Source organism: Bolinopsis microptera, chromosome 9, assembly GCF_026151205.1.
Source record: "Bolinopsis microptera isolate Bmic1 chromosome 9, MBARI_Bmic_1.0, whole genome shotgun sequence".
NCBI classification, from domain to species: Eukaryota; Metazoa; Ctenophora; class Tentaculata; order Lobata; family Bolinopsidae; genus Bolinopsis; species Bolinopsis microptera.
This window is the reverse complement of record NC_087080.1, coordinates 9,696,737-9,721,294: the sequence shown is the minus strand read 5'-3', so window position 1 is coordinate 9,721,294 and position 24,558 is coordinate 9,696,737. Positions and strand designations below refer to the sequence as shown.

Sequence of the window (24,558 nt, the reverse complement as noted above, 5' to 3'; positions counted from 1 at the left end):
CGCGCGCCGAGTTCAGAGTTGGACTCCTCGACGGTCCCTAATAATTGAAACAAATATTTTACGAGTATCTATCACCCGTTAATTTACCTGGGGACCCCAGGCTATAATTATGTTTGGCGGAATGACAGGCTGCTAGCGCCGCCCAGTAACCGTTAATCGAATATCCTTAGATTAAATCTTATAATAAAATCAAAAGATGATGATAAATAGAATTTATTAATTTAATTAATTATATTTAATTAATTTAAATTAAGAAAATAAAAAAATGTTTAGTTTTGTTGCATGGATCACTGATCGTGAAATTCTGTGCGTGTCTTTAAACAAGATTATTGCAAATGTGACACTGACATGGCTACTCATTAGACAACAACAATAGAACTAGAAGTAAAGTTTTTGTCAAAACAACTGCATTATTACAATATACAAACTAGTCAGAGAATTTAAAGAATAAAGCTCACAATGCACAATTGTCACAAAATAATTACTGTAAAATATATATGATATAATTAGTACAACTACATATAAGTAATGATCTAAGTTAACTTTCTTTATTGTTTATCAGGAATTTAACGGCGTCTACACTTTATTATCAGTTATAATATGTAATAGCGAGGTTTTACTGTATCTTAATCTAGGATATGTTGACTGGGCGGCGCTCAGCCTGTCCTGCTGTCATTCCGCCGAATCTCTATATGTTTATGAACATAATAGCCTGGGGTCCCCAGGTAAGGATATGTGAAAAGGCAACGCCCTTTATTTAAGTTAATCGAGTACCATCTTAGTTTAACTTGTATCACGTGGTGACCCCCACGGTCGCTTCACTATAGTAGCGTCTTCGACGCTACATGCTACAGGGGGAGCCGCGCACTTCGTGCGCGGCGGGTCATACAACGTATGACAAAGTTTAACATGGTTTATGATTATCATTATTATTAATCATCCCTTCAAGTATAAAATGTTGCTTTTGTGATTATTAACTTAGAGAAAAGCACCCAATAATTGAACTCTGAGTACGACAGAGTTCTCTTAGAGTTATAATGCAGTATAGGGGCCAATTACTTAGGAAAGTCCGCCAAAATCATAGATTCTCGGACCACCCCCTCCCCCTGTCTGGGTGTGTCCGAATTTTCAAAACCATCTCAAATCTCCAATCAGTATCACGTGACAGGATCATGGATAAATCAGTACAGCATCTAGTTTCATGGCAAAAGTTTAAAGTCCTTCTATATAATATGTTGTTTTAAACATTGCAAAATACGGACGATGAGGCAAAATCTTCATTCAAACTACTATCAGCGCCCATCATGACACTGCAATGCAGAATACGAAAACATGGTGCAGTATTAATAGCAACCTTGTCGGTACCGATCCCGTACCGATCATAGACATGAAACTCGTGCGGGGAGCCACCATACCTCCAGCCAACTCCCTTTTAACCTGCTCAACCATTTATTTCAGATAGTATTTCTAAAGTTGTAATATTAGTTGTATTATTACACTATCTATAGCAGCACCGCACCTGACTCTACCTGGCACTTGTGAATTCTCTTACATTCCTGAGAAGTAGGAATGTGAAAGTGGGGATGTGAGAAGTAGGAATGTGAAAGTGGGGATGTGAGAAGTGGGGATGTGAAAGTGGGGATGTGAAAGTGGGGATGTGAGAAGTAGGAATGTGAAAGTGGGGATGTGAGAAGTGGGGTGTGTTTGAAGATTTGTTAGCTGGAGCTGGGAAATGTTTCTGAGTTTTCATGGTGCGATAAGGATAATGGCCTAAGCCGAGGATAAGAAATACAGGTTAATTTGGTTTGAAATGTACAACATAATACTTTAATATTTCAAATATCATACCTAACTGTAAGAATGTAACAAATTTAAATAAGTTTTCTGAACTGCCTTCAAAATTCGAATATTTAGTGATAGACTCTAGCTATTCACTCAGCCCAAATGGATAACTTGAATTGTGATAAGTAAGATCTAATATAAGTTCAGCCAAAGATATTTTGAAGGCAGTGCAGTTGGAACTAAAAACAGCGGACTCCAGCTTTTCCCGCATAATAAAAAGGGGTCACGAATCATTCACATATTCACCTTGAAACAGTGATGTAATAATAATACATTTACATTTTACCAGTTAGAAGAGGGTCTTTCTAATAGTTATCAGCAAAAATAAACACAAACAATCAACAACTACGATCAATTCTATGACCAGTAGTCAAAGAAGCAGTTCTGGGAAATATAACTTATTTACACGGTATTGCGGATCCGATGATCATGGTCTTTGTAAGAATGCCGCCCCTGCAAGCTAAAGTGGGGCTACAGAATGGTAATTATGCCGTTAATTGGCTGCCCGCTACCTTATAACCCTCATTGAGATTAACCCACAAATTTAATGGAATCCAGATGATCAAGGCCAAGGGGGGATTAAAAATTACAGTTTATAAAAGTTCATCATAATATTCTCAAAACGGCGAAATCCTTGTTTGTTGTTCTGTCGCCTGATTCAAGGTATTTACGGGTTAATTAAACCTACATTTTTATCAAATCTGACAGATCGGGAGGTAATGGGGAATGGTCAATTAAAAACTAATTAATCAGTTAGACTCTAGAAATCTTCATCAATACAGAAAGTGTGTCGATCTCCGGTGTTGTTGGTCATGACTCCACTTTTCTGGTATTCTGAGACTCTCTTTTCGAAGAAGTTCGTCTTTCCTTCTAGGGAAATGTTCTCCATGAATGGGAATGGGTTTTCTGACAGGTAGATCTGAAAATTGTGGATTATTAGAAATAGAAATTGATTTTCAGCTGTCACGTTTCGCTCTAATTTTACTAAAATTTAGTTTTACAAGCAATAACAAATGTAAGTACGCACCTTAGGTTGTCCCAAAGCTACCATCAGCCTATCAGCTACGAATTCTATGTAAGTTTTCATTAAACCATTGTTCATTCCAATTAAGGCACATGGTAGAGCATCCGTCAGGAACTGAAAATGTTAAATGTCATGAGCAGAAGTAAAGACGTGTACATTTAGAGTACGTTTAAACTTCCCGCCACTACTACACTGTGACGTAACGCTGTTCGAGGAAGGTCATTAAGTTTGTACACAAACCGGACTTGCCCGGGCAGGCCCGCCTTGTAGCTTGGCGCCAAAACAAAATTTGGGCGCGCGCATCGGATAAAAGAAAGCGCGCTCTGTGAATTATGTTTGGCGTCAGCGGTCATTGTGTAAAATTCAGTTCGAGGGGAGTTGGACTTTCTGTTCCATTTGTTCCGCGGAACAATATTTGACGAAAGTCAATTATCTTGAGATCCTACTGATAAATTTTCTTTAAACTTTCCAGATAGTTGTATGGCTATGAGACGGATATTCTGTGCGATTTTGGGCAAATTTCTATGTGCCAAACCTGAGATATGACTTCAAACACAAGAAAATATCTCAAAATGGCGGTTTCTAGCGGAACGCAGGCACATATTTCGAGATCCTACTGATAAATTTTCTTTAAACTTTCCAGATAGTTGTATGGCTGTGAGACGGATATTCTGTGCGATTTTGGGCAAATTTCTATGTGCCAAACCTGAGATATGACTTCAAACACAAGAAAATATCTCAAATTGGCGCGTTCTAGCGGAACGCAGGCACATATTTCAAGATCCTACTGATAAATTTTCTTTAAACTTTCCAGATAGTTGTATGGTTGTGAGACGGATATTCTGTGCGATTTTGGGCGAATTTCTATGTGCCAAACCTGAGATATGACTTCAAACACAAGAAAATGTCTCAAAATGGCGGTTTCTAGCGGAACGCAGGCACATATTTCGAGATCCTACTGATAAATTTTCTTTAAACTTTCCAGATAGTTGTATGGCTATGAGACGGATATTCTGTGCGATTTTGGGCAAATTTCTATGTGCCAAACCTGAGATATGACTTCAAACACAAGAAAATATCTCAAAATGGCGGTTTCTAGCGGAACGCAGGCACATATTTCGAGATCCTACTGATAAATTTTCTTTAAACTTTCCAGATAGTTGTATGGCTGTGAGACGGATATTCTGTGCGATTTTGGGCAAATTTCTATGTGCCAAACCTGAGATATGACTTCAAACACAAGAAAATATCTCAAATTGGCGCGTTCTAGCGGAACGCAGGCACATATTTCAAGATCCTACTGATAGATTTTCTTTAAACTTTCCAGATAGTTGTACGGCTGTGAGACGGATATTTTGTGCGATTTTGGGCGAATTTCTATGTGCCAAACCTGAGATATGACTTCAAACTCATGAAAACATCTCAAATTGGCGGTTTCGGAACGATATTTGACGAAAGTCGATTATTTTGAGATCCTACTGATAAATTTTCTTTAAACTTTCCAGATAGTTGTATGGCTGTGAGACGGATATTCTGTGCGATTTTGGGCAAATTTCTATGTGCCAAACCTGAGATATGACTTCAAACACAAGAAAATATCTCAAATTGGCGCGTTCTAGCGGAACGCAGGCACATATTTCAAGATCCTACTGATAGATTTTCTTTAAACTTTCCAGATAGTTGTACGGCTGTGAGACGGATATTTTGTGCGATTTTGGGCGAATTTCTATGTGCCAAACCTGAGATATGACTTCAAACACAAGAAAATATCTCAAATTGGCGCGTTCTAGCGGAACGCAGGCACATATTTCAAGATCCTACTGATAAATTTTCTTTAAACTTTCCAGATAGTTGTATGGCTGTGAGACGGATATTCTGTGGGGTTTTGGGCGAATTTCTATGTGCCAAACCTGAGATATGACTTCAAACACAAGAAAATATCTCAAAATGGCGGTTTCTAGCGGAACGCAGGCACATATTTCGAGATCCTACTGATAAATTTTCTTTAAACTTTCCAGATAGTTGTATGGCTGTGAGACGGATATTCTGTGCGATTTTGGGCAAATTTCTATGTGCCAAACCTGAGATATGACTTCAAACACAAGAAAATATCTCAAATTGGCGCGTTCTAGCGGAACGCAGGCACATATTTCAAGATCCTACTGATAAATTTTCTTTAAACTTTCCAGATAGTTGTATGGTTGTGAGACGGATATTCTGTGCGATTTTGGGCGAATTTCTATGTGCCAAACCTGAGATATGACTTCAAACACAAGAAAATGTCTCAAAATGGCGGTTTCTAGCGGAACGCAGGCACATATTTCGAGATCCTACTGATAAATTTTCTTTAAACTTTCCAGATAGTTGTATGGCTATGAGACGGATATTCTGTGCGATTTTGGGCAAATTTCTATGTGCCAAACCTGAGATATGACTTCAAACACAAGAAAATATCTCAAAATGGCGGTTTCTAGCGGAACGCAGGCACATATTTCGAGATCCTACTGATAAATTTTCTTTAAACTTTCCAGATAGTTGTATGGCTGTGAGACGGATATTCTGTGCGATTTTGGGCAAATTTCTATGTGCCAAACCTGAGATATGACTTCAAACACAAGAAAATATCTCAAATTGGCGCGTTCTAGCGGAACGCAGGCACATATTTCAAGATCCTACTGATAGATTTTCTTTAAACTTTCCAGATAGTTGTACGGCTGTGAGACGGATATTTTGTGCGATTTTGGGCGAATTTCTATGTGCCAAACCTGAGATATGACTTCAAACTCATGAAAACATCTCAAATTGGCGGTTTCGGAACGATATTTGACGAAAGTCGATTATTTTGAGATCCTACTGATAAATTTTCTTTAAACTTTCCAGATAGTTGTATGGCTGTGAGACGGATATTCTGTGCGATTTTGGGCAAATTTCTATGTGCCAAACCTGAGATATGACTTCAAACACAAGAAAATATCTCAAATTGGCGCGTTCTAGCGGAACGCAGGCACATATTTCAAGATCCTACTGATAGATTTTCTTTAAACTTTCCAGATAGTTGTACGGCTGTGAGACGGATATTTTGTGCGATTTTGGGCGAATTTCTATGTGCCAAACCTGAGATATGACTTCAAACACAAGAAAATATCTCAAATTGGCGCGTTCTAGCGGAACGCAGGCACATATTTCAAGATCCTACTGATAAATTTTCTTTAAACTTTCCAGATAGTTGTATGGCTGTGAGACGGATATTCTGTGGGGTTTTGGGCGAATTTCTATGTGCCAAACCTGAGATATGACTTCAAACACAAGAAAATATCTCAAAATGGCGGTTTCTAGCGGAACGCAGGCACATATTTCGAGATCCTACTGATAAATTTTCTTTAAACTTTCCAGATAGTTGTATGGCTATGAGACGGATATTCTGTGCGATTTTGGGCAAATGTCTATGTGCCAAACCTGAGATATGACTTCAAACACAAGAAAATATCTCAAAATGGCGGTTTCTAGCGGAACACAGGCACATATTTCGAGATCCTACTGATAGATTTTTTTAAAACTTTCCAGATAGTTGTATGGCTGTGAGACAGATATTTTGTGCGATTTTGGGCAAATTTCTATGTGCCAAACCTGAGATATGACTTCAAACACAAGAAAATATCTCAAAATGGCGGTTTCTAGCGGAACGCAGGCACATATTTCGAGATCCTACTGATAAATTTTCTTTAAACTTTCCAGATAGTTGTATGGCTGTGAGACAGATATTTTGTGCGATTTTGGGCGAATTTCTATGTGCCAAACCTGAGATATGACTTCAAACACAAGAAAATATCTCAAATTGGCGCGTTTTAGCGGAACGCAGGCACATATTTCGAGATCCTACTGATAAATTTTCTTCAAATTTTCCAGATAGTTGCATGGCTATGAGACAGATAATCTGAGCATGTTTGGGCGAATTTCTATGTGCCAAACTTGAGATATGACTTCAAACTCATGAAAACATCTCAAATTGGCGGTTTCGGAACGATATTTGACGAAATTTGATTATTTTGAGATCCTACTGATAGATTTTCTTTAAACTTTCCAGATAGTTGTATGGCTATGAGACGGATATTCTGTGCGATTTTGGGCAAATTTCTATGTGCCAAACCTGAGATATGACTTCAAACACAAGAAAATATCTCAAAATGGCGGTTTCTAGCGGAACGCAGGCACATATTTCGAGATCCTACTGATAAATTTTCTTTAAACTTTCCAGATAGTTGTATGGCTGTGAGACGGATATTCTGTGCGATTTTGGGCAAATTTCTATGTGCCAAACCTGAGATATGACTTCAAACACAAGAAAATATCTCAAATTGGCGCGTTCTAGCGGAACGCAGGCACATATTTCAAGATCCTACTGATAAATTTTCTTTAAACTTTCCAGATAGTTGTATGGTTGTGAGACGGATATTCTGTGCGATTTTGGGCGAATTTCTATGTGCCAAACCTGAGATATGACTTCAAACACAAGAAAATGTCTCAAAATGGCGGTTTCTAGCGGAACGCAGGCACATATTTCGAGATCCTACTGATAAATTTTCTTTAAACTTTCCAGATAGTTGTATGGCTATGAGACGGATATTCTGTGCGATTTTGGGCAAATTTCTATGTGCCAAACCTGAGATATGACTTCAAACACAAGAAAATATCTCAAAATGGCGGTTTCTAGCGGAACGCAGGCACATATTTCGAGATCCTACTGATAAATTTTCTTTAAACTTTCCAGATAGTTGTATGGCTGTGAGACGGATATTCTGTGCGATTTTGGGCAAATTTCTATGTGCCAAACCTGAGATATGACTTCAAACACAAGAAAATATCTCAAATTGGCGCGTTCTAGCGGAACGCAGGCACATATTTCAAGATCCTACTGATAGATTTTCTTTAAACTTTCCAGATAGTTGTACGGCTGTGAGACGGATATTTTGTGCGATTTTGGGCGAATTTCTATGTGCCAAACCTGAGATATGACTTCAAACTCATGAAAACATCTCAAATTGGCGGTTTCGGAACGATATTTGACGAAAGTCGATTATTTTGAGATCCTACTGATAGATTTTCTTTAAACTTTCCAGATAGTTGTATGGCTATGAGACGGATATTCTGTGCGATTTTGGGCGAATTTCTATGTGCCAAACCTGAGATATGACTTCAAACACAAGAAAATATCTCAAATTGGCGCGTTCTAGCGGAACGCAGGCACATATTTCAAGATCCTACTGATAAATTTTCTTTAAACTTTCCAGATAGTTGTATGGCTGTGAGACGGATATTCTGTGGGGTTTTGGGCGAATTTCTATGTGCCAAACCTGAGATATGACTTCAAACACAAGAAAATATCTCAAAATGGCGGTTTCTAGCGGAACGCAGGCACATATTTCGAGATCCTACTGATAAATTTTCTTTAAACTTTCCAGATAGTTGTATGGCTATGAGACGGATATTCTGTGCGATTTTGGGCAAATGTCTATGTGCCAAACCTGAGATATGACTTCAAACACAAGAAAATATCTCAAAATGGCGGTTTCTAGCGGAACACAGGCACATATTTCGAGATCCTACTGATAAATTTTTTTTAAACTTTCCAGATAGTTGTATGGCTGTGAGACAGATATTTTGTGCGATTTTGGGCAAATTTCTATGTGCCAAACCTGAGATATGACTTCAAACACAAGAAAATATCTCAAAATGGCGGTTTCTAGCGGAACGCAGGCACATATTTCGAGATCCTACTGATAAATTTTCTTTAAACTTTCCAGATAGTTGTATGGCTGTGAGACAGATATTTTGTGCGATTTTGGGCGAATTTCTATGTGCCAAACCTGAGATATGACTTCAAACACAAGAAAATATCTCAAATTGGCGCGTTTTAGCGGAACGCAGGCACATATTTCGAGATCCTACTGATAAATTTTCTTCAAATTTTCCAGATAGTTGCATGGCTATGAGACAGATAATCTGAGCATGTTTGGGCGAATTTCTATGTGCCAAACTTGAGATATGACTTCAAACTCATGAAAACATCTCAAATTGGCGGTTTCGGAACGATATTTGACGAAATTTGATTATTTTGAGATCCTACTGATAGATTTTCTTTAAACTTTCCAGATAGTTGTATGGCTATGAGACGGATATTCTGTGCGATTTTGGGCAAATTTCTATGTGCCAAACCTGAGATATGACTTCAAACACAAGAAAATATCTCAAATTGGCGCGTTCTAGCGGAACGCAGGCACATATTTCAAGATCCTACTGATAAATTTTCTTTAAACTTTCCAGATAGTTGTATGGCTGTGAGACGGATATTTTGTGCGATTTTGGGCGAATTTCTATGTGCCAAACCTGAGATATGACTTCAAACACAAGAAAATATCTCAAAATGGCGGTTTCTAGCGAAACGCAGGCACATATTTCGAGATCCTACTGATACATTTTCTTTAAACTTTCCAGATAGTTGTACGGCTGTGAGACGAATATTTTGTGCGATTTTGGGCGAATTTCTATGTGCCAAACCTGAGATATGACTTCAAACTCATGAAAACATCTCAAATTGGCGGTTTCGGAACGATATTTGACGAAAGTCGATTATTTTGAGATCCTACTGATAGATTTTCTTTAAACTTTCTAGATAGTTGTATGGCTATGAGACGGATATTCTGTGCGATTTTGGGCGAATTTCTATGTGCCAAACTTGAGATATGACTTCAAACACAAGAAAATATCTCAAATTGGCGTGTTCTAGCGGAACGCAGGCACATATTTCAAGATCCTACTGATAAATTTTCTTTAAACTTTGCAAACAGTTGTATGGCTGTGAGACGGATATTCTGTGCGATTTTGGGCAAATGTCTATGTGCCAAACCTGAGATATGACTTCAAACACAAGAAAATATCTCAAAATGGCGGTTTCTAGCGGAACACAGGCACATATTTCGAGATCCTACTGATAAATTTTCTTTAAACTTTCCAGATAGTTGTATGGCTGTGAGACAGATATTTTGTGCGATTTTGGGCAAATTTCTATGTGCCAAACCTGAGATATGACTTCAAACACAAGAAAATATCTCAAAATGGCGGTTTCTAGCGGAACGCAGGCACATATTTCGAGATCCTACTGATAAATTTTCTTTAAACTTTCCAGATAGTTGTACGGCTGTGAGACGGATATTTTGTGCGATTTTGGGCGAATTTCTATGTGCCAAACCTGAGATATGACTTCAAACTCATGAAAACATCTCAAATTGGCGGTTTCGGAACGATATTTGACGAAAGTCGATTATTTTGAGATCCTACTGATAGATTTTCTTTAAACTGTCCAGATAGTTGTATGGCTATGAGACGGATATTCTGTGCGATTTTGGGCGAATTTCTATGTGCCAAACCTGAGATATGACTTCAAACACAAGAAAATATCTCAAAATGGCGGTTTCTAGCGGAACGCAGGCACATATTTCGAGATCCTACTGATAAATTTTCTTTAAACTTTCCAGATAGTTGTATGGCTGTGAGACGGATATTCTGTGGGGTTTTGGGCGAATTTCTATGTGCCAAACCTGAGATATGACTTCAAACACAAGAAAATATCTCAAAATGGCGGTTTCTAGCGGAACGCAGGCACATATTTCGAGATCCTACTGATAAATTTTCTTCAAATTTTCCAGATAGTTGCATGGCTATGAGACAGATAATCTGAGCATGTTTGGGCGAATTTCTATGTGCCAAACTTGAGATATGACTTCAAACTCATGAAAACATCTCAAATTGGCGGTTTCGGAACGATATTTGACGAAATTTGATTATTTTGAGATCCTACTGATAGATTTTCTTTAAACTTTCCAGATAGTTGTATGGCTATGAGACGGATATTCTGTGCGATTTTGGGCAAATTTCTATGTGCCAAACCTGAGATATGACTTCAAACACAAGAAAATATCTCAAAATGGCGGTTTCTAGCGGAACGCAGGCACATATTTCGAGATCCTACTGATAAATTTTCTTTAAACTTTCCAGATAGTTGTATGGCTGTGAGACGGATATTCTGTGCGATTTTGGGCAAATTTCTATGTGCCAAACCTGAGATATGACTTCAAACACAAGAAAATATCTCAAATTGGCGCGTTCTAGCGGAACGCAGGCACATATTTCAAGATCCTACTGATAAATTTTCTTTAAACTTTCCAGATAGTTGTATGGTTGTGAGACGGATATTCTGTGCGATTTTGGGCGAATTTCTATGTGCCAAACCTGAGATATGACTTCAAACACAAGAAAATGTCTCAAAATGGCGGTTTCTAGCGGAACGCAGGCACATATTTCGAGATCCTACTGATAAATTTTCTTTAAACTTTCCAGATAGTTGTATGGCTATGAGACGGATATTCTGTGCGATTTTGGGCAAATTTCTATGTGCCAAACCTGAGATATGACTTCAAACACAAGAAAATATCTCAAAATGGCGGTTTCTAGCGGAACGCAGGCACATATTTCGAGATCCTACTGATAAATTTTCTTTAAACTTTCCAGATAGTTGTATGGCTGTGAGACGGATATTCTGTGCGATTTTGGGCAAATTTCTATGTGCCAAACCTGAGATATGACTTCAAACACAAGAAAATATCTCAAATTGGCGCGTTCTAGCGGAACGCAGGCACATATTTCAAGATCCTACTGATAGATTTTCTTTAAACTTTCCAGATAGTTGTACGGCTGTGAGACGGATATTTTGTGCGATTTTGGGCGAATTTCTATGTGCCAAACCTGAGATATGACTTCAAACTCATGAAAACATCTCAAATTGGCGGTTTCGGAACGATATTTGACGAAAGTCGATTATTTTGAGATCCTACTGATAGATTTTCTTTAAACTTTCCAGATAGTTGTATGGCTATGAGACGGATATTCTGTGCGATTTTGGGCGAATTTCTATGTGCCAAACCTGAGATATGACTTCAAACACAAGAAAATATCTCAAATTGGCGCGTTCTAGCGGAACGCAGGCACATATTTCAAGATCCTACTGATAAATTTTCTTTAAACTTTCCAGATAGTTGTATGGCTGTGAGACGGATATTCTGTGGGGTTTTGGGCGAATTTCTATGTGCCAAACCTGAGATATGACTTCAAACACAAGAAAATATCTCAAAATGGCGGTTTCTAGCGGAACGCAGGCACATATTTCGAGATCCTACTGATAAATTTTCTTTAAACTTTCCAGATAGTTGTATGGCTATGAGACGGATATTCTGTGCGATTTTGGGCAAATGTCTATGTGCCAAACCTGAGATATGACTTCAAACACAAGAAAATATCTCAAAATGGCGGTTTCTAGCGGAACACAGGCACATATTTCGAGATCCTACTGATAAATTTTTTAAAACTTTCCAGATAGTTGTATGGCTGTGAGACAGATATTTTGTGCGATTTTGGGCAAATTTCTATGTGCCAAACCTGAGATATGACTTCAAACACAAGAAAATATCTCAAAATGGCGGTTTCTAGCGGAACGCAGGCACATATTTCGAGATCCTACTGATAAATTTTCTTTAAACTTTCCAGATAGTTGTATGGCTGTGAGACAGATATTTTGTGCGATTTTGGGCGAATTTCTATGTGCCAAACCTGAGATATGACTTCAAACACAAGAAAATATCTCAAATTGGCGCGTTTTAGCGGAACGCAGGCACATATTTCGAGATCCTACTGATAAATTTTCTTCAAATTTTCCAGATAGTTGCATGGCTATGAGACAGATAATCTGAGCATGTTTGGGCGAATTTCTATGTGCCAAACTTGAGATATGACTTCAAACTCATGAAAACATCTCAAATTGGCGGTTTCGGAACGATATTTGACGAAATTTGATTATTTTGAGATCCTACTGATAGATTTTCTTTAAACTTTCCAGATAGTTGTATGGCTATGAGACGGATATTCTGTGCGATTTTGGGCAAATTTCTATGTGCCAAACCTGAGATATGACTTCAAACACAAGAAAATATCTCAAATTGGCGCGTTCTAGCGGAACGCAGGCACATATTTCAAGATCCTACTGATAAATTTTCTTTAAACTTTCCAGATAGTTGTATGGCTGTGAGACGGATATTTTGTGCGATTTTGGGCGAATTTCTATGTGCCAAACCTGAGATATGACTTCAAACACAAGAAAATATCTCAAAATGGCGGTTTCTAGCGAAACGCAGGCACATATTTCGAGATCCTACTGATACATTTTCTTTAAACTTTCCAGATAGTTGTACGGCTGTGAGACGAATATTTTGTGCGATTTTGGGCGAATTTCTATGTGCCAAACCTGAGATATGACTTCAAACTCATGAAAACATCCCAAATTGGCGGTTTCGGAACGATATTTGACGAAAGTCGATTATTTTGAGATCCTACTGATAGATTTTCTTTAAACTTTCTAGATAGTTGTATGGCTATGAGACGGATATTCTGTGCGATTTTGGGCGAATTTCTATGTGCCAAACTTGAGATATGACTTCAAACACAAGAAAATATCTCAAATTGGCGCGTTCTAGCGGAACGCAGGCACATATTTCAAGATCCTACTGATAAATTTTCTTTAAACTTTGCAAACAGTTGTATGGCTGTGAGACGGATATTCTGTGCGATTTTGGGCAAATGTCTATGTGCCAAACCTGAGATATGACTTCAAACACAAGAAAATATCTCAAAATGGCGGTTTCTAGCGGAACACAGGCACATATTTCGAGATCCTACTGATAAATTTTCTTTAAACTTTCCAGATAGTTGTATGGCTGTGAGACAGATATTTTGTGCGATTTTGGGCAAATTTCTATGTGCCAAACCTGAGATATGACTTCAAACACAAGAAAATATCTCAAAATGGCGGTTTCTAGCGGAACGCAGGCACATATTTCGAGATCCTACTGATAAATTTTCTTTAAACTTTCCAGATAGTTGTACGGCTGTGAGACGGATATTTTGTGCGATTTTGGGCGAATTTCTATGTGCCAAACCTGAGATATGACTTCAAACTCATGAAAACATCTCAAATTGGCGGTTTCGGAACGATATTTGACGAAAGTCGATTATTTTGAGATCCTACTGATAGATTTTCTTTAAACTGTCCAGATAGTTGTATGGCTATGAGACGGATATTCTGTGCGATTTTGGGCGAATTTCTATGTGCCAAACCTGAGATATGACTTCAAACACAAGAAAATATCTCAAAATGGCGGTTTCTAGCGGAACGCAGGCACATATTTCGAGATCCTACTGATAAATTTTCTTTAAACTTTCCAGATAGTTGTATGGCTGTGAGACGGATATTCTGTGGGGTTTTGGGCGAATTTCTATGTGCCAAACCTGAGATATGACTTCAAACACAAGAAAATATCTCAAAATGGCGGTTTCTAGCGGAACGCAGGCACATATTTCGAGATCCTACTGATAAATTTTCTTTAAACTTTCCAGATAGTTGTATGGCTGTGAGACAGATATTTTGTGCGATTTTGGGCAAATTTCTATGTGCCAAACCTGAGATATGACTTCAAACACAAGAAAATATCTCAAATTGGCGCGTTCTAGCGGAACGCAGGCACATATTTCAAGATCCTACTGATAAATTTTCTTTAAACTTTCCAGATAGTTGTATGGCTGTGAGACGGATATTCTGTGGGGTTTTGGGCGAATTTCTATGTGCCAAACCTGAGATATGACTTCAAACACAAGAAAATATCTCAAAATGGCGGTTTCTAGCGGAACGCAGGCACATATTTCGAGATCCTACTGATAAATTTTCTTTAAACTTTCCAGATAGTTGTATGGCTGTGAGACAGATATTTTGTGCGATTTTGGGCAAATTTCTATGTGCCAAACCTGAGATATGACTTCAAACACAAGAAAATATCTCAAAATGGCGGTTTCTAGCGGAACGCAGGCACATATTTCGAGATCCTACTGATAAATTTTCTTTAAACTTTCCAGATAGTTGTATTGCTGTGAGACAGATATTTTGTGCGATTTTGGGCGAATTTCTATGTGCCAAACCTGAGATATGACTTCAAACACAAGAAAATATCTCAAATTGGCGCGTTCTAGCGGAACGCAGGCACATATTTCGAGATCCTACTGATAAATTTTCTTTAAATTTTCCAGATAGTTGCATGGCTATGAGACAGATAATCTGAGCAAGTTTGGGCGAATTTCTATGTGCCAAACTTGAGATATGACTTCAAACTCATGAAAACATCTCAAATTGGCGGTTTCGGAACGATATTTGACGAAATTTGATTATTTTGAGATCCTACTGATAGATTTTCTTTAAACTTTCCAGATAGTTGTATGGCTATGAGACGGATATTCTGTGCGATTTTGGGCAAATTTCTATGTGCCAAACCTGAGATATGACTTCAAACACAAGAAAATATCTCAAATTGGCGCGTTCTAGCGGAACGCAGGCACATATTTCAAGATCCTACTGATAAATTTTCTTTAAACTTTCCAGATAGTTGTATGGCTGTGAGACGGATATTCTGTGCGATTTTGGGAGAATTTCTATGTGCTAAACCTGAGATATGACTTCAAACTCATGAAAACATCTCAAATTGGCGGTTTCGGAACGATATTTGACGAAAGTCGATTATTTTGAGATCCTACTGATAGATTTTCTTTAAACTTTCCAGATAGTTGTATGGCTATGAGACGGATATTCTGTGCGATTTTTGGCGAATTTCTATGTGCCAAACCTGAGATATGACTTCAAACACAAGAAAATATCTCAAAATGGCGGTTTCTAGCGGAACGCAGGCACATATTTCGAGATCCTACTGATAAATTTTCTTTAAAATTTCCAGATAGTTGTATGACTATGAGACAGATAATCTGAGCAAGTTTGGGCAAATTTCTATGTGCCAAACCTGAGATATGACTTCAAACACAAGAAAATATCTCAAATTGGCGCGTTCTAGCGGAACGCAAGCACATATTTCAAGATCCTACTGATAAATTTTCTTTAAATTTTCCAGATAGTTGTATGGCTATGAGACAGATAATCTGAGCAAGTTTGGGCGAATTTCTATGTGCCAAACTTGAGATATGACTTCAAACTCATGAAAACATCTCAAATTGGCGGTTTCGGAACGATATTTGACGAAAGTCGATTATTTTGAGATCCTACTGATAGATTTTCTTTAAACTTTCCAGATAGTTGTATGGCTATGAGACAGATATTCTGTGCGATTTTGGGCGAATTTCTATGTGCCAAACCTGAGATATGACTTCAAACACAAGAAAATATCTCAAAATGGCGGTTTCTAGCGGAACGCAGGCACATATTTCGAGATCCTACTGATAAATTTTCTTTAAACTTTCCAGATATTTGTATGGCTATAACAGTCCCCCATTCCTCTTCCTCCTTCTCCTCCTCAGTCCTCCTTCTCCTTCTCCTCCTCAGTCTTCCTCCTCCTTCTCCTCCTCAGTCCTACTCCTCCTCCTCCTCAGTCCTCTTCCTCCTCATTCTCCTCTTCAGTCCTCCTCATCCTCTTCTTCCTCTTGATTATCTGTCTCATAGCCCTACAATTATCTGGAAAGGGGGATCACGTTTTGTGTCCGTTTCTGTCCGTTCGGTACCCTTTATTTTCAAAACGGACAAAATGTAGGGCGAACAAAAACAGAATAAAACGGACAAAAACGGAACAAAGATGTTATGGAAAAAGGGAAAAATGGAAATAACATTTATATGCTTCCTCCTCCTCCTCCTCCTCCTTCTCCTCCTCTCCCTCATGTCCCTCCTCCTCCTCCTCCTCTTCCTCCTCTTCCTCCTCCTTGCCAGTCCTCCTCCTCAGTCTTCCTCCTCCTCAGTCATCATCCTCCTCCTCCTCCTCGGTCCTCCTCCTCCTCGTCAGTCCTTCTCCTCCTCCTCATCAGTCCTCCTCCTCCTCCTCCTTCTCTTCCTCCTCCTCCTCAGTCCTCCTCAGTCCTCCTTCTCCTCCTCCTGTGTCCTCATCCTCCCCTTCCTTCTGAGTCCTCCTCCTGAGTCCTCCTGAGTCATCCTCCATCTGAGTCCTCCTGATTCCTCCTCCTCCTGAGTCCACACTCTCGTGAGTCCTCTTCCTCCTCCATCTCCTCCACTTCCTCGTCCTCTTCAGTCCTCCTCCTCCTTCTGAGTCTACCTTCTCCTACACTTCCTCCTCCTCCTCAGTCTTCCTTAGTCCTCCTCCTCCTCCTCCTCAGTCCTCCTCCTCCTCAGTCATCATCCTCCTCCTCCTCAGTACTCCTCCTCCTCGTCAGTCCTTATCCTCCTCTTCCTCCTCTTCCTCCTCCTCCTCCTCCTCCTCCTCTTCCTCCTCCTCCTCCTCCACCTCAGTCCTCCTCCTCCTCCTCTTCCTCCTTCTTCTCCTCAGTCCTCCTCCTCCTTCTCCTTCTCATCAGTACTCCTCCTAAGTCTTTCTCCTCATCCTCATGCTCCTCTTCCTCTTGATTATCTGTCTCATAGCCATACAACTATCTGGAAAGGGGATCATGTTTTGTGTCCGTTTTGTCCGTTCGGTACCCTTTATTTTCAAAATGGACAAAAAGTAGGGCGAACAAAAACATAATAAAACGGACAAAAACGGAACAAAAATGTTATGAAAAAATGGAAATAACATTTAGATGCTTCCTCCTCTTCCTCCTCCTCCTCCTCCTCCTCCTCCTCCTCCTCCTCCTCCTCCTCCTCCCCCTCCTCCTCCTCCTCCTCCTCCTCCTCCTCCTCCTCCTCCTCCTCCTCCTCCTCCTCCTCCTCCTCCTCCTCCTCCTCCTCCTCCTCTCCCTCATGCCCCTCCTACTCCTCCTCCTCTTCCTCCTCCTTCTCAGTCCTCCTCCTCAGTCTTCCTCCTCCTCAGTCATCATCCTCCTCCTCCTCAGTCCTCCTCCTCCTCGTCAATCCTTCTCCTCCTCCTCATCAGTCCTCCTCCTCCTCCTTCTCTTCTTCCTCCTCCTCAGTCCTCCTCAGTCTTCCTTCTCCTCCTCTTCCTCCTCTTCCTCCTCCTCCTCCTCAGTCCTCCTCATCGTCAGTCCTTCTCCTCCTCATCAGTCCTCCTCGTCAGTCCTCCTCCTCCTCCTTCTCCTCCTCCTCGGTCCTCCTCATTCTCCTCGTCCTCCTCCTCTTCTTCAGTCCTCCTCTTCCTCCTCCTTTCCCACCTCAGTCTCCCTCATGCCCCTCCTACTCCTCCTCCTCTTCCTCCTCCTTCTCAGTCCTCCTCCTCAGTCTTCCTCCTCCTCAGTCATCATCCTCCTCCTCCTCAGTCCTCCTCCTCCTCGTCAATCCTTCTCCTCCTCCTCATCAGTCCTCCTCCTCCTCCTTCTCTTCTTCCTCCTCCTCAGTCCTCCTCAGTCTTCCTTCTCCTCCTCTTCCTCCTCTTCCTCCTCCTCCTCCTCAGTCCTCCTCATCGTCAGTCCTTCTCCTCCTCATCAGTCCTCCTCGTCAGTCCTCCTCCTCCTCCTCCTCCTCCTCCTCAGTCCTCCTCATTCTCCTCGTCCTCCTCCTCTTCTTCAGTCCTCCTCTTCCTCCTCCTTTCCCACCTCAGTCCTCCTCTTCCAGTCCTCCTCCTTCTCCTCCCCCTCCTTCTCATCAATCCTCCTCCTCAGTCCTCGTCAGTCCTACTCCTCTTCCTCCTCCTCCTCCTCAGTCCTCCTCCTCAGTCTTCCTCATCCTCATCCTCCTCTTCCTCCTCCTCCTCAGTCAGTCCTCCTCCTCCTGAGTCCTCCCGAGTCCATCTCCTCCACATCCTCCACTTCCTCCTCCTCCTCAGTCCTCCTCCTTCTGAGTCCACCTCCTCCTCCTCCTCAGTCTTCCTCAGTCCTCCTCCCCCTCCTCAGTCCTCCTTCTCCTCCTCCTCCTCCTATAGCCATGTAACTATCTGGAAAGTTTTTAAAAATTCTATCATTTAGATCTCCAAATATATGCCTTTGTTCCGCTAAAAACCGCCAATTCGGAGATATTTTCTTGTGTTTGAAGTCATATCTCAGGTTTGGCACATAGAAACTCGACCAAAATCACACAGATTATCCGTCTCATAGCCATACAACTATCTGGAAAGCTTAAAGAAAATTTATCAATAGGATCTCGAAATATGTGCCTGCATTCCGCTAGAAACCGCCAATTTGGAGATATTTTCTTGTGTTAAAAGTCATATCTCAGGTTTGGCACATATAAGGTTGCCCAAAATCGCACAGAATATCTGTCTCATAGTTATACAACTATCTGGAAAGTTTAAAGAAAATTTATCAGTAGGATCTCGAAATATGTGCCTGCATTCCGCTAGAACAGGATAGCTGAACGCGCAGGAAAAGTTGCTTCTTGGGTGCTAAGTGCGTTCAAAACGAGAGACAAAGCCACCATGATGACTCTGTACAAGTCTCTCGTTAGAAGCCATCTGGAGTATTGCTGTCCTCTGTGGAATTGCTCTAAGAACAAGGACATCCAACAGCTAGAAGGGATTCAGCGTACGTTTACATCGAAAATAGATGGCACCCAGCACCTCAACTACTGGCAGAGATTAAAGGCCCTAGATCTGATGTCATTGCAAAGAAGAAGAGAACGGTATTTAATCATCAACATGTGGAAAGTTCTGCATTGCAAGTGCCCTAATGATATTGGTATCCAGTTCTCGGTGACTCTCAGACATGGTCAAAAAGCAGTTGTGCCCAGTATAGCTAAGTCCAGCAGTCAACGTAATCAAGCACTACATGACAACTCATTTGCAGTCACTCGATTATGGAATGTAATCCCAACACATATGCACACCATCGAGGATCCTATGCAATTCAAAGCAGCTTTAACGAACTTTGTGAAGTCATTTCCGGACGAGCCTCCAGCTCCAGGATACAGCCGTCGGAATGGAAACTCCTTGCTTGATTGGAGTGGTGATAAAACAGTTTCTACACTGTCCGGGGGTCGACTTTTTCGATGGCCCGATAGAGGATTCTATGAAACCCTACAAAGTAACAAAGTAAGTAAGTAGAAACCGCCAATTTGGAGATATTTTCTTGTGTTTGAAGTCATATCTCAAGTTCGGCACATAGAAACTCGACCAAAATCACACAGATCATTCGTCTTATAGTCATACAACTATCTGGAAAGTTTAAAGAAAATCTATTTGTAGGATCTCGAAATATGTTTCCTGCATTTCGCTAGAAACCGCCAATTTGAGATGTTTTCATGAGTTTGAAGTCATATCTCAAGTTTGGCACATAGAAATTCGCCCAAACTTGCTCAGATTATCTGTCTCATAGCCATACAACTATCTGGAAAGTTTAAAGAAAATTGATCAGTAGGATCTCGAAATATGTGCTTGCGTTCCTCTAGAAACCGCCAATTTGGAGATATTTTCTTGTGTTTGAAGTCATATCTCAAGTTTAACATATAAAAATTCTCCCAAACTCTCACACATTATCCGTCATATAGCTATGTAACTATCTGGAAAGTTTAAAGAAAATCTATTTGTCAGATCTTGAGAAAATCAAAAATATATTCTAAGTTATTCACTAAAACACTCTATTTTCGAACTTTTCATTTGGAACAGATTTGTCGAAAGTCCTTCTGTTCGAGGGAGACCGATATATGCAACCTGCTTTGTTCGGTTGAGAACTGGCGGGAAATTCATCCTTTACAAATTGAGTGTAATAATCCTGTTGACAGATAGCAACTAAGTTATAATATTAAACTGAGCGACTCATCAGAGTGCGGGAATAATATAGTCGGACTTCACAATATCGAGCGGGGTACTTTTTGAATTCAATCAAGTCTTCTGAACTATCTAGGTGTAGAGTGGACCAATGACTACTATTAAATTATGTTCGTATCTGTGATAATCACCATTACCTCTTGTTCGATCACGACAGCTTCCATGACGATCTGCTTGACTATAGCAGGGCTGCATTTCTGGACGATGTGTTTGAACATAAGGCACGCGAAGTCACAGTGGAGCCCCTCGTCGCGGGAGATCAACTCGTTGGAGAATGTAAGTCCGGGCATGAGTCCTCTGAAAACATGGAACATTGTTAAAACTTTTCAAATAATTAAAATTGCACGGTAAATCGAACCGTAAATGAAAAACCATTTCACGACAGAAAAATTGTTTACAGCATGAAAAGTACCTCTTTTTGAGCCAGAAGATGGAAGCAAAAGAGCCACTGAAGAAAATTCCCTCAACACTAGCAAATGCAATAACTCGTTCAGGGAAAGGACGGTCAGAGTGCATCCACTTGAAGGCCCACTCAGCCTTCTGCTTTACACACGGTAGCGTCTCTATTGCGTTAAAGAGTTCATCTTTTTCTGCTGCGTCCTGTAAGTAAATGGCATTAGGGAAATGAATACGTAGATAACTAAGTTTATCAATTTGAGTAATTTCATTACATTAAGTCGTGATATAATATACTCCCTATATTAAAGGTGTAATATCGATTGTTCTAGAGGACTGCCTGACAAACATTTAGTTGATTACAGGTCACCCTGTGCTACATTACGTGGCGCTGTGCTGCATTACGAGTCACTATGTGCTGCATTACGCGGCGCTGTGCTGCATTACGTGGCGCTGTGCTGCATTACGGGTCACTATGTGCTGCATTACGCGGCGCTGTGTGCTGCATTACGTGGCGCTGTGCTGCATTACGTTGGATTTTAAGTCTTAACACATCACGGTTCATCCCTCTTACAATATTACGTTCCCAAACTAAACACTGCCACTTCTACTAGTAAAGCACTAAATAATTGTAACAGTTACTACCACACTGGTCTTACTAACTTACCTTGATATACGTGTCAATCAGCAGACTGTACATTTCAGAGTGAACGTTTTCAATCGCCACTTGGAAACCGTAGAAACATCTGGCCTCCGTTACTTGGACCTCCACTGAGAAGTTCTCTACCTGGTGGAGAGTAATGTTAACATAAGCAGAGATAAACGTAGATACTGTTGTGATGACACAGTCAAGATTATAGCAAGACAGCTAGACCATGCATAATATATTTAGTTATTTAATACTATATTGGGGAGGCCGGAGGGGGCACTGTTATAATCATTAATAGCGAAACAGGATGAGAATTGACATATCATCGTGGCCCATCTGCCTAATTTTCTGACGAAATAGAGAAATTAATGATGTGATATGATAGATATATAGTTGCATTCTTACCAGGTTTTCGTTGACGATGCCGTCACTTGCAGCGAAGAAAGCCAACACGTGAGAGAGGAAATGTTTCTCGTCCTTTTTTAGGGTCTCCCAGTCCGACATGTCCTTACTTAGGTCCACCTCTTCTGCTGTCCAGAACGAGGCTGAGAGTTGTGAGGTTTTAGAAATCAGGAAATGTATTTAATTACAATATCATTATGGATGGTTGTACATATTTAGAATAACAGCGTGTAAAATGAAATATATATTATTCTTATTAAGGTATTTCTTACCTTCAGCTTTCTTGTACATTTGCCAGATATCGGGGTATTCAATAGGCAAGATAACAAATCTCCTGGGGTTATCTTTTAACAGGGGCTCAATTGAGGGGTCGAAACTGGCTTTGTTGTTGTCGATTAGCTCATCCTTCTTGAACTGAAATGATTTATATTGTTAGTTTCACATTTCACAATGCCCTAATTACATTCCCCAATTTTTCTATCTTGCCGTAAGCTTTTATCGATTTGTATCGAGAGTTTTTAGGGCAGAAAAGCTGTATAAAATAATTTAACCACGAACAAATCAAACCTTATTTGCTGTGTCAAGCTCTTCATCAATCTTTAAACTTCCGATGTCCAGGTATCTTTGATCGGTGGATGCCATGGCTTTTATCAATTGTCTTGAAACAAGATGTTTGATAAGAACAATATTAAATAATGAATAGTATTGACCTAGTCTGACATGAAAAATAAAGATTAAAGAAATAGTCAGGTAATAATTTTACTACTAAACGATTCCAATGTCCAATTTCGTATCAAAGATTATTTATCACTGCAGCACAGTGTGTGGTATTGTGGTAAAGACAGTGTCTGGAAGGGTGCTGAGTGGGGCGCTCCTCCTGGAGCCCTCATCTGGCCCGATGCAGCTGTCATCATAATGTCCTAATTTAAACTTTAGTTGATTTATCAAACTTGATACCCATCAACTGAATATAAACTACAAATAAGTGAGGTTGATGCTGATAAATTAACGTGAGAGATGAACAAGTTGAGTGAACAGAGGGCCACATGCAGTAAGGGGTACTACCAATAATACGATGTTTGTTGCTTTCACGTTTCAAAGTTTCCTTCATAACTAATTCAGTTATCAGTGGAGGAGAGAGCTAGCCCCATCTGAATAAAAGTTGCGGAATAAATGGGCAAAATGGGTAGGGGGTATCATTTTTATTATTTTTTCGGTCAAAATCAAAATATGTTTCGGATACCATACTCTATAGAACTGAACTATATTCAACGTGTTCTTCAACCTGATCTCTGAGGAGAAGAGCTACGAGGGATAGATTCATTGCTCATGATTTATGATTGTGCTTTGTCAATTGCACCACTTGATTTATTTATTGTATATACCTTTGAATGACCTTTCCATATAGTTCAACTGAAATACTACTTGACGTGTTTATCAGAAGACGAAGAACACGAGGGTGATGCTCAAATTCACCATAACTCAAGTTTTAGATGATCTAAGGAGAAAATTGAAACATTTTGTCATATTATCCGGGATTATAATTCCACCATGCCTTCCAGCGGTTTGACCTGTAGGCAATGTGCCACTACAATAACACCTTTTGACGGCTTGCTCCCAAAGAAAGAAAACGATTTATTTGTTGATGAAATGCTATTTAACTGAAGAAGTCAAAGATTGATTCAAGGCCGATGAGATGGCCGTCAAGGGTGATTTTACAGCCTGTGGCTTAAGATATATTGACATTTCAGAAGACCCAACAATTAAAGCAGGAGGATGCAGGTGTGAAAGATCTGCTTCACGCTGGAGAGCAATTATTTAAAATTGGGATAATTGACTTGTATAGTTATACCTCACAAGAAGGGGAGCAGCTAATTGCGAGAAACACAAAACTCGTACTAATTTTACAGCCCCCGTCAAGCTATGAATGCTTTAAATAGTGCTTGATTTCCGACTGTTGTATAGATGCCACAAAAGGTTACAAGTCTGTTACAGATCCTACTGCTTTATAACTAAGAAGGGAACCTGTGACAGGGATTAGAAAGGATTACTAATTGTTGGAGGCTGCGAATCTTAGGCCATAGCTACATGAAGATCTATGAATTCACATCGATAACTTTAAAGCTTGCCAGCAATGTTTAGAACGCCGGATATTGCCAAACTAGGAAAGAGCAACAAAGTCCAACGAACGGATAAATAAATAAGATAATTATGCCATAGACAATGTACAACAGAACGATCGAGCAGCGATAGTGAAACGATTGCGGAGCGCCGTAGATTATTCTCTTACAGTCGCTCGATTCTTTCAACTGATTAAATCGTTCGGCTTTCCGCAATGCGCGGCTTAACAGTCATTAGATATTCAATAATGAAAATAAACTGTGCGGCTTTCGGATTTGAATACAAACTTAAAAAGCAACTTAGCTCATGTTTTAAATTACAGTTTGTGATCAATTTAATAATATAAATGAAGAATTAAACCATACTTTTAA

At 39.9% G+C, this 24,558-nt stretch overlaps 2 protein-coding genes and 1 long non-coding RNA gene across 3 annotated transcripts in view; 1 reads left to right on the top strand and 2 right to left on the bottom strand.

Annotated features, from left to right (window-relative positions):
- The window catches only part of LOC134820871 (uncharacterized), a 1,079,557-nt gene that overhangs the window by 515,480 nt on the left and 539,519 nt on the right, over window positions 1-24,558 (bottom strand). The gene's annotated exons all lie outside the window — the stretch shown is intronic.
- The window catches only part of LOC134820887 (uncharacterized), a 507,687-nt gene that overhangs the window by 344,956 nt on the left and 138,173 nt on the right, over window positions 1-24,558 (top strand). The gene's annotated exons all lie outside the window — the stretch shown is intronic.
- Window positions 1,802-24,284, bottom strand: LOC134820690 (ribonucleoside-diphosphate reductase small chain-like). The gene is made up of 8 exons (XM_063831219.1): window positions 22,634-24,284; window positions 22,339-22,480; window positions 22,070-22,209; window positions 21,683-21,802; window positions 21,032-21,219; window positions 20,757-20,916; window positions 2,870-2,980; window positions 1,802-2,761 (listed from the first exon to the last, which is right to left on the bottom strand). Exons 1-8 carry the CDS (start codon window positions 22,706-22,708, stop codon window positions 2,603-2,605), a joined length of 1,095 nt encoding a protein of 364 aa, XP_063687289.1. The 5' UTR covers window positions 22,709-24,284; the 3' UTR covers window positions 1,802-2,602.

What these genes read in the sequence shown, in the direction of transcription:
- LOC134820690 (XM_063831219.1), bottom strand. Translation starts at nt 22,708, where the DNA reads ATGGCATCCACCGATCAAAGATACCTGGACATCGGAAGTTTAAAGATT. An exon ending in AGCTTGACACAGCAAATAAG is followed by an intron (nt 22,481 to 22,633) that starts GTTTGATTTGTT and finishes AAATCATTTCAG; the next exon opens with TTCAAGAAGGATGAGCTAAT. An exon ending in AATGTACAAGAAAGCTGAAG is followed by an intron (nt 22,210 to 22,338) that starts GTAAGAAATACC and finishes CACAACTCTCAG; the next exon opens with CCTCGTTCTGGACAGCAGAA.